This window comes from Acartia tonsa, chromosome 6 (genome assembly GCF_053477335.1).
Source record: "Acartia tonsa isolate MP-2025a chromosome 6, ASM5347733v1, whole genome shotgun sequence".
NCBI classification, from domain to species: Eukaryota; Metazoa; Arthropoda; class Copepoda; order Calanoida; family Acartiidae; genus Acartia; species Acartia tonsa.
Genome location: NC_137265.1, coordinates 40,642,020 through 40,659,002, shown reverse-complemented (window position 1 = coordinate 40,659,002; position 16,983 = coordinate 40,642,020). Strand labels below are relative to the sequence as shown.

At 38.9% G+C, this 16,983-nt stretch overlaps 1 protein-coding gene across 1 annotated transcript in view; it reads right to left on the bottom strand.

The window, feature by feature from the left end:
- Nucleotides 1-11,496: 11,496 nt before the first annotated feature.
- LOC145322669 (uncharacterized) overlaps nucleotides 11,497-16,983 on the bottom strand; it is a 10,144-nt gene continuing 4,657 nt past the window's right edge. The window contains exons 8-12 of the mRNA XM_080164864.1: nucleotides 16,491-16,827; nucleotides 15,920-15,966; nucleotides 15,254-15,374; nucleotides 12,719-12,964; nucleotides 11,497-12,328 (exon numbers count right to left, since the gene is read on the bottom strand). Coding sequence (XP_080020990.1) covers nucleotides 11,570-12,328; nucleotides 12,719-12,964; nucleotides 15,254-15,374; nucleotides 15,920-15,966; nucleotides 16,491-16,827 — 1,510 coding nt within the window. The 3' untranslated portion in view covers nucleotides 11,497-11,569. The remainder of the gene's footprint in view (nucleotides 12,329-12,718; nucleotides 12,965-15,253; nucleotides 15,375-15,919; nucleotides 15,967-16,490; nucleotides 16,828-16,983) is intronic.

The window sequence follows — 16,983 nt, the reverse complement described above, 5'->3', positions numbered from 1 at the left end:
CAGGTAGCCAGCCGCAGGCGCACCGCCGACAAGGGTGCCCCTCCAGGGAAGCCCAGCAGAGTGGCCCACATGGAAGGGAGCGCGCCCCCAGCACCACCACAGCAAGCAGCCGCCCCCAGAGCTGCGGACCGAGCCGATGGGATGCCGCAGTTTGGGACTGTCCCAGCTAGGATCAACGTACTGGGCGGCGCGGCTGAACCCAACCGGGTTGGCCTAGGCTTCAGTCTTAACCATCTGGGGCCAGAGCTGATACAGCCCAACAACATAGCCGAGCCAGAGGTGCTGAGGCCCCAGCCTTTTAGCCTCAACATGATGGAACCTGCCCGACTGAGCCTACCCAGCAAGAGTGGAGGGGCGCTGCCCAGCGTCCCTGAGACGGTGTATGGGGAGGTCCTGGCAGCCGCCGAACGAGAGAGGCAGGAGGTGCTAGCCAGCACCTCTGCATCGATGTATGGGACGCCACCCGGCGTCGCCACCTGGGATGATGGGGGGGTGCTATCCAGCGCCTCCCACCTGGTGCCTGGGGCGACAACCGTCGCCGCCACCGAGATACCTGGATCCTGGAACGAGCCAGCCTCCAACCTGATGTCTGGGGCGACAACCGTCGCCGCCACCGAGAGATCTGAGTCCTGGAACGAGCCAGCGGTCCCAGAGGAAGGGGTGACACCCGTCACCCCCAGTCAGCCAGCGCCACCAGCCTGCAGGGAGAGCCCAGCTACATGCCATCCAGAGCCCCCTGCCAGCCAAGGGAACCCAGCTGCTCAACATCAGGATAAGTTGAATTTGTTAAATGTGTTGTATCCAAGATATTGTAAAAACCCAGCCTTGCCTGTGCCCCCTGCACCAGAGGCTGGGGAGATTGAAATTTGGGAAAATAAGGACTTGCCTGTGCCACATGCACCTGAGTTCCTAGGGCAGGGGAGGGAAGTGAGTAAGGGCGAGCCTGTGCCACATGCACTTCAGCCCCATGCCACTGGGCATGCTTTGGACAAGGGAAGGGAGCACTTAGGGCTAGGGGAGCCGACACCCAGGCAAGTGCCAGTCGCTTGCCAGTCTGTCATTGGGGAGGGTATCGGGGTGCCTCGGCCGCATACAGATAACGCTCAATGGAAACTTGTATCTAGCCAGGAGCAGCCCAGCCGTGTCCAGTCCCAAGAAGCAGCCGTGACCAGAGCTGAAGATCCCCAGCCGCGTGTACGAGGAAGATGGTTGCCTGGAAGCCTCTCCCATTGGTGGATGGTCCTGTGGGGCCTCCTGCTGGCAGCCGTGTGGCCTACAACCAGCTACGTCCTGGTGGGGTGGGACTGTGCCAACCCCACCCATGTCACGTCTTACAATAAAGAAAAGATGTGTAACACGGAGCCCCTACACCAGGAGGTGCCCCTTGGCCATGAAGTACACGTCCTGCAGCAAGTCAAGGTGAGGGAAACTACTGGGTACAGTTGTCAGCTCACCGTGTCCCAGTGGACATTCAGGTGTGGGGTATGTGGTCACCTCAAGGTGACCTCGGTCCCCACCCTCATGAGGCCAACCAAGATAGACCCAGAAGCGTGCCGAGACCTGGCCAGGAACCGAGTCTACACGTTGCCAGGCAAGACCCAGGCAAGACCCAGCCACTGACGTTCCAGCTGAACCATCCCCTGTTCTTCACCATCGACATGGTGGGCGCCCTCGTCAACAGCCCCGAGGGGGTGGGTTGTGAGGGGGAGGACGTCCACTTCGAGGGCCAGCTATACCGCAACGAATTAGTGCTCCAGGAGCGACGGCTGCTGGTCAAGGAGGAGACCTATGTGGTGGAGGATGGACGGGTGGAGTCCCAGTCTGACCACCTGACCCTAGAGTGTCCCCATTCTGAGCTGTCCTGCATCACTGGGGAAGCAACCTACGTGTGGGACCACCTGGGAAGAGATTGCCCCTTGAGGCTGATCCGCAGCCTCCAGCCCAGCCTGGTGATGGATGCATATCTGGTTGACCATCAGGCCCAGTTTTTCATCAACATGACCAACCCCACCTCGATTGTGAACTGCGACTTCGAGGCCCATGCCACAAACCATCCAGCGTTGTTCGTGGCAGCTGACCCAGCCGCGGCTGCGCTGCCCAGAGTGTCGGCCAGGGATGTTGACGTTCCCCTTCAAGCACAGATACATGCAGGTTATATTGGGTTTACCCTGGAAACGCGCATGAAAAGCACCGCAGCAGAAGAAGTAGCGGCCAACTGCTGGAAGCTCCAGCAACTAGACCCGGCCCACCCGGTGCGTGTCCAGGGGAGCACGTTCTCGGTACTGAGGGGAGACATCCTGCTGCAGCTGACCTGCCAACGTCACAAGTACGTTGTCCGCGAGCACAAGGAGTGTTGGGACAAAGTGCCAGTAGAGCCCACAGGTTTTGTAGACGCTGTGACACGGGTATACAGTGAACACGCCACCAAGATTCCCTGCTCCTCCACCTACCCCCTGACTGTGCACGCGGAGGAAGGCTGGATAGAGTTAACCCCCGCTCCCAAGAAGAGGCCACCCCCGCTGGATACGCCTAAACAGTTGTTGACCGAACCCTTAGATGACTTCAGTTCAGGTGGCTTGTATTCGCAGGCTGAGTTGAACGACTGGCAACAACTGCTGGCGTTCCCAGCATACAAGAGTGCCATGCTGACCGGCCTATCCTATGGCTCCTGCGTTCAGCAAGGCAGCTGTTCGGCCACAGGAGACCATGGGATAGTGTCCTACAACATTGACCGACTGGCGGAGGAAGGAGAGGCAGCCCTGGACGTCTGGGCTGGATTTAGACAAGCCATCCACGAGTGGGGAGATGGCGCAGCCATACTGTGTCTGCTGTTGTTGATCCTCAAACTGCTGGGGGACCTAACCATCATTTCCCTGGCAGCGGCACAAGGAGGAGTCCGAGCAGCCCTGAATGCGATATCACAAGTGTTCCTGTACCATCCAGCTTTATATAGGAAAGCGCTGGCTAGAGCCAGGCTCAACCATGCCAAGTCCCGGGACTTTTCAGTGGACTGGGATGCCATTCCCATCAGCAGGGAAGCAGCCGAGGAAATGGTGTCTATGAAATCAACTGACAGCGGGCATGACCGCCCAGGTAGGCCAGGACCGCCCTCTGGCAGACCCCGCGGCCCCTCAGGAGGACAGGCCGCTGCTCAGACGATCAACCTGGCAGCCAGTGCCCCAGCCGCTGCCAACAACAACCAGCAGGCCCCACTGCTGACTGTTCCAGCAACAACTGTGCCACCAGCAACCCTGATACCTGCCGGCGCTGACCAACGTGTCCAACCCAAGCCAGCCTCTGCCTTCTATCCCACATTGGGAGCCCATCAACCCTAAGAAGATACTCACCACTAGGATTCCATTGAATCATTATCGTTTGTATATATTTTAGCCCTAAGGAGCGGACCGAAGGCCTCAACCACTGTCGGAAGTCTGGTAGGGAAACCACCTCCCAGCCTTCCGAGGGGAGAGTTGTGGTATTCGGCAACCGTGAGCCATGCCTATGGCACCCCTGATCTGGGGTTCGGTGGAGGGTCAATGGCCCTCCCCCGAGTCCTGGGGAAGGGGTCTAGTGACCCCCTCCCTACGCTTAGAATTAATGATTGAATCTGTCATGTTTATTATGGTTAACTGTATTCTTAATTCTCCCCCACCCTTTTCAGGGATGGGGGATCATTATTGCCCAAACTGACCATTGTATATGTATTATTTATGCTTTTATGTTATGATTATTTATTCCTATCCATGTAATTATTGTTTGTTGTATATAGCTTCAGTATCTTTTAAACCTTCAATAAAGTGACAACTGAAAATAGATGTTGATCATTATCTAGTGAAAGCTAGAGAAGCGTAGCTTCTCTATAGTAAGGTGTCCACGTCTGTCACACTGCCGTAATCTAACTGAACTCCGGTGTCTGCCATTATCCTCGGCGGATACCACACTATTACGCACATTGGTGAACCAATTAGGGTTAGAATCTAATTCATTATTCGTTATTTCTTACACATAAGCGTGATCTTATTGCTTAAGGTCTCTCACACTGACGTCAGTAATGCACTTAATGTAGGAGGGGGACTATAGACTTCAAATTAATCTTCTATCCATACTTTCTTGTCTCATTCTTTCATGATTAAGCTTTAAATTCTTGGAAATATAATAATTTTTTTTCTTAAAAAAAATATATTAGATTCCTAATCAGTAAATTAAACCAATAAGAGCTGTGAAGGAACAATCCGAACATATTATTGGTTAGAACGTGTACACATCTTGATACGAAAGAGCTTTTTAAAAGCGAAGCTTTTCTATAATTAGGGTCCGTTCGTCCGAGACAGATAGCTTTTTTTTTCGTTAATTTAGGCATGTTACAATTGTCCTATCGATTTCATACTTTGCATGGTGATTCTTGTAGTAGTTAGGTACGATTTAGAAAGCGTAGCAACTCTATAATCATTACCAGAATGTCCGCACGTTCATTTTAAACATGTTGATTTTTCTGCTTTTTAAAAGCGAAGCTTTTCTATAATTAGGGTCGGTCAGTCCGTAACGGATAGCTTTTTTCACTAATTTAGGCATGTTAGAATTGTCCTATTAATTTCAAACTTTGCATGGTGATTCCTGTAGTAGTTAGGTACGATTTAGAAAGCGTAGCAACTCTATAATCATTACCAGAATGTCCGTACGTCCATTTTAAACATGTCGATTTTTTTACTTTTTTAACAACAAATTTTTATGTGATCTAATAATCCGATTGATCTGATTTTTGGTAAACTGATTCCTGGGACAACAAAGTACAATATTATAAGCGAAGCAACTCTATAATCAAGTCCTAAAAATGTAAGTATGTCCATAAACATTATTCTGTATCAAGCAGTTTTTCAACAATTTTACTTACAATTTTGCTTCGACATAATCCGATTATTCAGTTCTGACACTATACAAGTGTTAGTGTCCGTTTGTCCTACCGTTTAAGTGCTTCGCTTTTATGGATGTTGTCATCCTTCTTTATTGACAAATTTTATGTGATCTACAGACTGGCCAGTCAATTTTGAAAATAAAAAACGTACATAACGTACACAAAAAAAATACGTTACGTACATAAAAAAACGTACAAAAAACGTACATAATAAAAACACATAATGTATATTTTCTTCTAGTTATCTATATTAATACATTAATATCTATATGTTGTGTACTAAAGGTATGTTTAGTGAGATGTTAAGTAAATAAACAATAGGTACACTCTTATTATAATTTTAATAATAAAAGTTAGTATAATACAGAATTTAAGGTGTAACACTTACTACACTACCCTAACAAACTTCAACTGATTTTCTAAATAATTTTTGAATTATAATAAAATTTATAGATTATCTAATATTTCCATCTGAAAAAAATAACAAATGAATTTTCAAACATGTTATTACAAAAACAAGTGTAGCTAAACGATTTTGTCCAAAGTAATATACTAAAATTTTCTGACAAGAAGTGATAAGCTCTAGTTAGAATTTTAAGAAAGATCGAAAAATTAACGAAAACAAATAAATAATATCATATTACAGAACTTTTGATGAGTTTACACAAGGATGTTATTACAAAAAACAGTACCCAGCTGTTTAAAAATCCGCATGTAAACTAAAGGAACGACGCATGCATACGTCGCAATACTATTATTTTCCTCGATGTAAAAAAACAACATATATGCACGCACTTGAGCTCATACGATGCTTTTTTAATATTTTTCTCGATATGCTCTTACGACGTACGTGTTTTTAAATGCATCGCGATTTGGACCACTTTTGCGATGGAATAATGAAAAATGCGTCGGTTTTATTTATTTGTGGAAAAAATATAATGACGCCGTTTGCATCATGTGGGTGCGGGTTAGACGTTACTAATTATTAATACGTACTTATAAATAAAAGTACTTAAAATCAAAGGATATACTCCTCTTATACTTTTTATATGGAAATTGAGTGAGGAGATTTCATGATATTTCTCTTGACTTAGCTAGATTATAATACTTTCCATGCTATACTGAAAATGATTAAATTTGTTATACTGTTGTCTATAGTTTAGATTTTGTAATGATTTAAATAAAATATTTCAAAGTACCAAAACACAATGAAATGGGAAACCAATTTACATAAGATTTACTTATATCATTTAAAAAAACCATACTTACATTTAAAAAAAAATAAAAAATTACAGTTTTTTCTAAAAAGTAAGAGACACCTGACAGCAAAAATTTGAACTATATATAGACACAAATTAATTACCATCCCTATTTAAATAAAATTTCATCATTTCAAGGTCACATTTATTTCAATTTAACAACATTCATATACGACGTAGAAGTTGTTATTTTTTAAAATTAAACTACACAATCAATTAGCTACATTTTAAAAAATTTGTCAACCTTTCTGTGCGTCGTGTGTGTTGTAATTTTTATGAAAGAAAATGGAAAGGTTTAACAAGTAACAATTTTAACAAATTCTCGACGCATTAATAAGGCAATAGCGTTACCTTTTCTTATAAACTGACGCATTTCTTATAATGTAACGTATGAATGTGTCGTTCAGCCATCCTCTATGCGGCTTTTTGAAAAGCTGGGATAGCAAAAAGTTTTTCCAAAGTAATTTACTAAAATTTTCATTCTAATGTCCTCTTCGTCATCTGACATGTTTAGAGGTTAAAATTAAAGTCTGAAAATGCATCTCCAAGTTTCAAATCTAAATAAGAGTAAAAAATTAAATACATAGAGCGTGAAACTAAAAATAACCATTTTAAGATTTATTTAAACAAGGATGACAACATCCATAAGTAGCGAAGCACAAAAAATTGTAGATTGGAATACGTACAAGTAGATTAAAAGGGTATTTATTAAAATCAAGAATAGATTTATTGGATAAAAAAACACGAAACCTTGTTTTATGTATGATGACGATGGTCAAAGTAAATTAAATAAAAGATGCTCATAACAGTGGGAAAATTTATTTTGATACTGATATCCCAAAAAAGTTTGAAAATTGGATAAAAAAAAACAAAGATATGGGGAAATATGTAAAACATATTAAAATAGCCAAAAACCTGATTAAAGGCAGCCTGGCCGTTATGGTTGTTTTCTTAAAACAACAGAAAATTTAATTTTTATATCCTTAACTTAAAAAAATTAGGAAAAATGGACCATATAAACAGAAGATACCCAGCCAGAAAGTAGCGTCACTATCGCGCTACTATAGCGCACGATATCGAGTAGCAATCGAGCACGAGTTCTTACAATATCGCTAAATAGTCGTCCAATGCACATCGACAATATGTTACGATAAATGGTCGAAAAGGTACTTAGAGCTGCGCGATACACCCACGAAATCGTAAGCGATATCGTAAGGCTCGTAAGCGATATCGAGCCAAAATCGTGAACAAAAAGTACATTTAAAAAATATTTAACATCATGTAGTTTTGTTTGTAAATATTGTATGTAAGTAAGAGGTTGCTTAAAGAATCCATTTCATACTGTGCATGCAGACAAAGAAAGAGAGAGTGAGAGACAGAGAGAGACATAGTGTAAAGAGAAACCATTCTCTGTGCCCTTCTGCGTAATGTATACTCTCAAAAGTTTTTTTATGTTTATCATACTAATAGCAATGATTTAAGGAATATTAAGACACACATTTAAAAATGTTGCTATTTAGAAAAAAAGCTTTTTAAAAATACTTTTATTTGTAATATTAAACATAAACACATTATGACAATTTTAGTTATCAGTTTTATATTTATTTTGTTTGACAACAGAAAAAATGCAATATATTTTTTAAAATAATGTGAACTTCTAGCGGCCAATTTATAAACTATATTTCTCACAGAATGATGTTGATTATATGTTGGTTGTGTGTCTGTTGACACACATAAAATGCTATTGTTTACGATATCTTAGGGAAATCGTGGTTGCCGCGATTTTTACTACAAAATCGAATTAATCCCTAGCGATTTTTTTCGATTTTTGCTATAAAATCTTAAATAAGATTTTGGCGATAATATACTACATATCAGATGCGAGTTTTCTTACGACGTTTCTAGCTGGGTATGGAGAAAAATGTGAAAAATATAAAAATAGCCTAAAACCAGCTAAAAAGGCAGTTTGGCCGTCATGTTTGTTTTCTTTAAACGATAGGTAGGAAATTTAATTTTGATATCTATAATTGAAAAAATTTTGAAAATCAGGCCATAAACACTAAAGATATGGAAAAAATTGTAAAATAAAAAAATAGGCTAAAACCTGCTAAAAAGGAAGTCTGGCCTTCATGGATGTTTCTTTAAACGATGGGAAATTTAATTTTGATATCTATAACTGAAAAAAATTTGAAAATCGGACCATAAACATGAAGATATGGAGAAAAATGTGAAAAATTTAAAAATAGCCTAAAACCTGCTAAAAAGCGGTCCGACCGCCAATGATGTTTTATAGTTAATTGTGCTCCGTAATGATGGAAATGTTGTCAAAAAATTTCAGCATTATATCTTTTATAGGAGCTGAGTAAATCCTATTTCCCCCATAGCGTTACGGACGGACTGACGGATGGACAAAGTGAATTATAGAGTAGCTTCGCTACTAATAATACTTTGAAAATACACTCATTAATCTAAATGTTTAAAAAGAAGTAAGTTTTTTCTTCTGTCCATTAAGATCTCACTAACTACTTCATAGGTCAAAGTCTTCATTGTAGGAAAGCTTCAAATACACTGCAGCATGATGAGGTTTAAGGCCTTGAAATGGTTCAAAGCTGTTTTTTCTGATCTCTTTTCCCTCTTAGAATACAGAGCCAGGTTGCAAAAAATATGACTACTAAATCCTGAACTGAACACCGTATGATATCTCGGAATATTTACCTAGGAATATAAAGAATTTTGAAAAAAAAATAATGTAAAATCCATAAATTTAAACTATAAGTTATAGTAACATATGTATATTCATAATTTACCTACATATTTTAGTTCTATGAAAATTTAAGATAATATTGAATTTATTTAATATAATACACCTATAGTTTTTGTTAAAATTTTTGTACAAAACATACAAATTACTTTTCTGCTAATATTTGATTCTTATTATTTAAAAAAAAACGTAAAACGTACAAAAATACAAATTTCAAAATACGTTACGTACACATATCAAAATAACGTCCAGAACGTACACAGATTCGATGCGTAACGTACAAAACGTACACTCTGGCCAGTCTGGATCTAATTATCCGTTGTTCTGATTTTTGGTATATTGATTCCTGGGACAACAAAGTACAATATTGTAAGCGAAGCAACTCTATGATCAAGTCCTAAAAATGTAAGTATGTCAATAAACTTTATGCTGTATCAAGTAGTTTTTCAACAAATTTACTTACAATTTTGCTTCGACTCTTATACTTTAATATTCTGATTATTCAGTTCTGACACTATACATTGACGATAAGTGTTAATGTCCGTTTGTCCTATCGTTTCAGTGCTTCGCTTTTATGGATGTTGTCATCCTTGTTTTATTTTATCCATTTACAGTAGAATTGCTTAGGAAATTTCGTGGGAATGAATCGAATTGTGACCAAAATTTTGTCTGCAGGAAATTCCTGTGTAAATTGGATGTATTATTGTGTCGGACAACACGTCAAAGGTAAAAATTTAGTTTTTCTTTCAGAACTTCAATTTTGCGAAGACATTTATCTTCTAGCTTAAGATAAATAATTAGTGCTAGTTGTCTTTATTCGAAAAGATGTAGAAATACGTGTATTTTAGGACATGAGAAAATAGTCGTAAATTTAGCTTGCTAACATGTAACTCGTTTATAGGCCAGTTCGTTCCTCCAGTAGACAGGGGTGCTGGGGTAAATAGGGTAATCGTTATTTTATCTCGTTGAAAGTTTCACTTTATTGGAGAACATTAAAATATGGTGTAAGATCAATGTTATAATATATCCATATTGGCCCAAAAGAATAAAAAACAAACCTAACTAGTTTTCAGTTTTATTGATCAGGTAATTTTCATAAAAATAAACAACTTGTGTTAACATAATAATTGTATAGTTATCAAATTCACGAAATAAATAAGTCTAATACATACATACATGGTCGCTTATATTTATGATTTTGTTGCAGAAATACAATGAATGGTCGATAAATTAATCTTTCCCCAAGCTTGTTTTCTTTACTTTATTAGTAGATTCCGATATCGTTCTCCCTTAAAATGAAGCTTCTTATGGGTCCTGGGAAGGTTTTAAACTATTTTTGGAAAGGGTGTCTTCACCCCCCCCCCCCAAAAAAAAAAATATTTTAAAACCTCTTTTGAAACTCAAATCTAATATGGGACGAGGTCGACTTTTCCTTGACTAGAGGCTTCTAGGGGCGTAGCCGCTAGTTTGATAATAATGGAGGAAAGGGACATTGGACTTTAAACTATTCTGGTACCACATTATCTCATTCGTTGGCTTTAACTTTAAATAAAATATTTAAGCTAAAAGTGGTTAATTTTATTAATCACTAGCAGCTACGCCCCCTAGAAGCCTCTAGGGACATTTAAGGTAGTAGGGGGATAATATTTCAATTTGAGTTTCAAAAAGAAAAGTAAAAAATATTTTTTTGTGTGTGGAGGGTGGAGATACCCTCCCCTAAAATAGTTAAAAACCTTTCCTGCACCTATAAGAAGCTTCACTATTAAGGAGAACCATATCAGTTCAGCGGTAAGCGAGATCCTTCGCTACAGACACAAAATAGCTTACTAGGATAATTAAATTGGGAGTAGATTAATTTATCGTCCATATTATTATCCCATTAGATAACTGAAAATAATAGTGTTGAATTTAAACTTGCTCCTTAATTTATAAATGCTAATATGCTTCCAAAAGTATGAAAATGCGATGTTATTTTTTTTGCTTAAAATAATAAAAAACTTCTTTGAATGTAAATTGAATAAGTATTTTAATGATTAATATGAATAAATAAAGATATTTCTCGTATTCATTCGAATCCGGTGGATAGGAACCGGTTCTCATCCATACGAAAAAACTATGTCTAGCATCGTATTATATCCAGCTTTCTACGAATATAAAAATGTACAATCATAAGATTAAAATCAGTTTTTTTAGCCCTTGCCTACGGCACCTAGGGGCTAAAAAACTGGTTTTAATCTTATAACTGTACATTCTATATCCGCGGAAAGCCGTTTATAATACGATGCGAGAAATAACTATTAAATATCAATAAGCATTTACTGAAATGGCATGAAACGTTTTGAAAAAGATGATTAATCAGTAGTTTCATCATTAATATTTTCAAATTTTTTTCTTTGCTTTTCTGTTATTGAAAAATGTATAGGTAACTAGGAACATGAATATAAATGTACAATTATAAAAAATAGAAGAAATTCCGCCTGTAAAAAATCAACAGAAAAAGTTTATTCGAGATTTGTAAATGAATTTGTTGACAAAAACTACGTTAAACTAAAGACTTGCTAAAATTTTTCTTATTTTTTCAGAAAAAATCATAATAGGCTTCAATAAATTCCTTCTATTTCATTAATAATGAGATTATTAATCGTCTGAGTTGGTACAGCATGTGCACGGTTCTCCGCCGTTCGCCGGTGGTCCGTACGGCCGTGTCCAGTCTGTAGCACCTTCCTCCACCTCCTGCAGGGCACGCACATGACAACAGTACAGTGGACACTTCTGGTTCTCATACGGGCACCTCATTGTGTCCCAGTTCTGGGCTGGCAGATCTGTGTTATTGTCTAGGGTAGGGGGAGGGATATTGTCTTGTAGCACATGGTCTATTTCAGAGCCATCTATCATAAATTCTTTCATAATTGCTGGCATGGCGTCACTATCAACATTACTTTCCTCATCTACATTTGTATTATCTTCTCTGTCAACAAACTGAGCAGAATTTTCATCATAGTTAACACTTTCATCCGCGTTACTTTCAGTTGCGCCAACACTTTCCAGAACATCATTGAGTTCATCAATATCAGTTTGTGCAGCATAGTTATCAATAGCATTATCATTTTCCCCCGCAAGTTGATCAACCTGATCGTTTTCTGATGGTTCTTGATCATTTATATTATCCTCTCCTCCTTGACAAGACATAATTTCAAACATGTTTTCTCCCTCCACTTGCTGCTGATCATCATTTGTTTCTACATTGCTGTTTCCGTCACCATCGCCATCAGCATCTTTATTGTTTGTATCAGCTTCTGTAGCAGCAGGTTCGACGTCTGTTGGTTGATCTGTTGTAGGAGTAATCTCTATGGCAGAGTGATTTTGACTAGATGACTCTTCAGCCGTGTCGCTTTCCTAGAAATATTTTAATATCAATAGTGATAAAAAATGATGCAACTATTCTTTTTAAGTTCCTAAAATCATCAAATTTAAATCATGATTTGTTATAATAACATAAAACTTATGGCTACGCTCCTAGAAGTCTCTAGGGGCACTTATAGTGGGGAAGGGGGGACGGTTGTAGGTTTAAAATAAGAAGAATTCTCTTATTTTTTGAAAGGTTTTTTTTAGGGGTTATATATCTTCCCAGGACCTATAAGAAGCTACACTATAGCTAAAAAGATGACTATATAATATTGGTTAAGCAGATAGCAAGGTCCTTCGGTACACACAGACAGATAGACATCCTGTTACTGTATTATAAGTACTGTTCACATTGTGCAAAATTGTAAATGTAAAACCAACCTTCTCTTGTTCTTCATGATCAATTTTTCTTTTCTTTGCTGGCTGTTCCTCCGTCTCTTCTTCAGTTTGTTGTCCGTCAGCCTCACTAACAGCATCCCCTATGATAGGCAGGCTGCCACTAATATCAGGCTTTATATCCACCTCTTGCTTGATGAATGGTTTGATGTCTGCCTTGTTATCTCGTATTGAGTCTAGATCAACTTCGAATGCTTCTTGGCTGGGTGGTTCGCCCTTGACAGGTACTCCCTAGATAGAAATATTTAGTTTGTTGTTGGTGTTTTTTTGAGGAATATTTCATCTAAAGGAAAAAGTTTTGCCTCCGCTTTTTTAAAAACTATTCTTAAGTTTTTCTGACGGTTATTAATACTTAATGATTTTACAGCATTAGCGCAATTAGTAATATGTCGACTTGCTGTCGGTGAGGTGTTGAGTTAGAGTATGGACCTCATCGGATTATACTAGAGCGATAATAGTTGTACTAACTGCCAGTGGCGTGCGAACCGAAGGGGGCATTTGGGGCAATCGCCCCCCCCCCCCCTAGCGACCAAAACGCCCCCCCCCTGCCCCCCCCTAGCAACCGCCCCCCCCCCCCCCTAAATGTTAAAAAATGCCCCATTTTGCCCCCCCCTGGTCACCAAAAATGCCCCTTTTTGCCCCCTACCCTACAAAAAGCAAAACTATCCCAGTTTCCAAAAAAAAAGATCAAGAAATATCAAAAAAAAAATTTTGGCGCTTCGCGCCAAACAGACAGTTACTATTCATTTAACCTTACCAAATTTTTTAATTAGTGTAGAAATTAAGTTATAATCTTTTTTCACTGAACATAACAAACCAGGTTATAGGAAGTATTTTATTTTGTATAATATAAACTTTTTACCAAAGAAATTTTGTACATCCCCAATGATGATACACAAAATTACCCCTTATATAGATTACAATTAGTGGATGAAATGTATGGAAACTCGACTTAATTAACCAACCAATCAAAATTCCATTAAAGTCCCCAAAGTTTTTGAGCCAACGAATAAGAAAATTTTATATGAAATATTGGGGACTAGTGTAATAAATAGCCCAAAAACCCCTCTCTCCCTGCATATTTGAAGAAAAAAATTTGCGCTTCGCGCCCTTCCAAAAGGTTTCTGCTATGAAATATTGCGGACTAGTGTAATAAATAGCCCAAAAACCCGCCCCTCCCTGCATATTCGAAGAAAAAAATTTGCGCTTCGCGCCCTTCCAAATGATTTCTGCTATGAAATATTGGGGACTAGTGTAATAAATAGCCCAAAAACCCCTCCCTCCCTGCATATTTGAAGAAAAAAATGGTTTCTGCTATGAAATATTGGGGACTAGTGTAATAAATAGCCCAAAAACCCCTCCATCCCTGGATATTTGAAGAAAAAAATTTGCGCTTCGCGCCCTTTCTAATGGTTTCTACTTTTTATCACAATGAAAGGACAAGTAATTTTTTAAAAATTTTTACACAGTTCATTATATCTTTGGTTTTTATGGTACGATAAATTTTTTTGTGGATTATAATATTAAAAAAAATAAAATTTCTCGCTGTTTCGGGCATCCAGTATGTAATTTACTTTGACTGTCATCACACAACATATAGGAAAAAGGATTTGTGACTTTTTCTACCTAAAATATATATTTATTTCAACAGATGCTCTTTAAACTTACTTGTCTGTATTCTTATTAATGATTTTTTGTGCTTTGCTACTTAAAGATGTTGTCATCCTTGTTGTCAAACAATAAAGAAATATTTAATATCATTTTTTCATATTAGGTTAATTTTTGGTAAATTATTTCCAAAATGAGTGTTTTTATCTCCCCCCCCCCCCAATTTTTTTAATGGGGTTATTCATCCTTCCTGCTGAGATTTTATAACATCCCCTTCCACCCATTAAAAATGTTTTGTGGTGGAGGGGGGGGGGGGGGGGAAAGGTTAATTTTTCTTCTGTACTATTTTTTCGAAGATGCTTTCTAGCTCCCTTCCCTTCGGTCATTGCAGGGTGGGGAGAAGGGATGGGGGAGAAAAGATGGGGGGGGAAGAGGTGGGGGATATAAAAGGGAAATAGGGATGGGGAAGAAGGGATAAGGACTAGGAGGCCCATAATCAAATAATCCCACCCCTTAAAACGCCCTTATTTAAAATTAGTATATAAAATCAAAATGCCCCCCCCTAAAGCAAAGTGCCCCCCCGGGGCACTTTGATTTAGGGGGGGGCAAAATTTTACAAAATCTTCAAAATGCCCCCCCCTAGACAAAGTGCTTCGCACGCCACTGCTAACTGCTATTAATCACAGGGCAAAGATCGTGCAATCAGTGTTAGTTGTCTGTCGGGTGTCACCAGCCTCGCCCGTACGTCGTACGAGATAATTTACAAAATATTAAATCATGCTTAAATTAAAGAAAACCTGCAATGGCTGGTTATGCAATTACATTGTCACCCCCTTAAGGATATGCTACACAAAGGAAATGAAAGGTAGTACCCCCCCCCCCCCCCTCCTTCTTAGATTTTAAAGAACTTACTTCTAATTTGATGAAATCTTTGCTATCCTCAGCTTCACTGTCCATCATGGCAAGAGGATCCACATCAACCTCCATTGTTGTGCTGGTACTATCATTCAGCGAGGCTTGACTACTTGCCATACTAAATATACATTAATATTTAAAATAAGACGACGTAACGGACATACAAACTTTTTGGGACCATTGTTTTTGATTCCATAAAAGAATCATAAAAATAACGAGAAAGCATTGATTTTTTTTGAATTGGTGTAAGAAGTGAAAACTAGATGCCTTTTTTTCAAAAAGGCACAATAAATGCATTAAAAAAGCAAAGAACAAGATTTTAAATGCAAAAGCAAATGGATTTATTATTACTTGGATCTCACACCAGATAATCATGTACTCGTATAGTGAAATTATTAGCAGCCTAAATAATGACCCCCCACCCATCATCTCCTTCTGGATGAACGATTGACCAATAATGAGTTCCATGTTAGCAAGCTAAATTGGCGACAATTTTTCCCCTGTCATAATATCCCCGTATATTCTACAATAATTATTAATTTGACACAAGGAGGGATTTGTTAAAGGAATAGTTCATTCAGAGATTAACTACTACACTTTGAAATTTATTAGTTCGTAAATGCATCTTAAGCATTAATATCAAGATATTAAAAAAAACTTTACCTTTCTGGGTCCAGTAAATGAATATTCTTTTCATCTATTGTTATCTCCTAAATATGTAAATGTTTAATTATTTTGATTAGGTAATGATATCATAGGGCGTATGTGCCACTGTTTGAATCCAAAACAAATGAACTACTCCGCACAAAAACAAAACACAATCTTGTGATAATTCTTAAATTAATCTGAATTTTCATGTTGTGCCACAATATAAGGCAACACTTTTCTTTCCCCGAGTTCCATTGAGTTTGTTTCAAAATGTGCAAATCCGCCTCCACCCTAAATTTAAATGTCAATCCACATTGTAAAAGAGTTCCACTGCAATCATAATCTCCACTGAAAATCTACATGTAAAAAGCATTAGATCCTTCCTCATGAGCAAAAAGTTTGATTTTAATGTATCTAATACTATCTAATAATAAAGTGTACAAAGTATAGGTACTGAAATTGCAGTGAAATATACAGTGAAAAATATACTTTGTTAAAAAAAAGTTTTGCTACGGTTTACCCCCTCAACATTTGTCAGATACTCAAAATCAAAAAGGTAAAATACTGCCATGGTATAAAATCTTACGTCATCATAGTAATCTTGGTTTGAATCTTCTTCATTGCCTGAAGCTCCGCCATTCACACTAAACACCTCGCCTATCACAATATTGTCTTTTTTCAGGGAGGGCGTAAAACCGCCCCCACGCCTCATGGCAGTATAATGAGCCCCGCCGCGAGCACCCCGCATGACGCGCATGCCGCTTGGCACGCCTCGCATCGCCGGATGAACTGGTCGGACGGCACCGCTCTTGCCCTGCATAGTACGCGGCTGGAAGGTGGCCAGCGGCGAGTTTTGCGGCGCCACGTATTTCATCCAGTATTGACGGATTGTCATTTGGTGCTTCTTCATATGGCTACTCAAACTAAAAAAATCATTCATATGATAATTACTCTAAAATAACTGAGTTTTTTTTTATTTTGTGTGTTATCAAAAAATAAATTAATATGTCTAATTTAATTTGCATAAAAAATATTTTGTTTTAAATGAAACTTTGTGGAGCGACGCTTGCTGTATATTT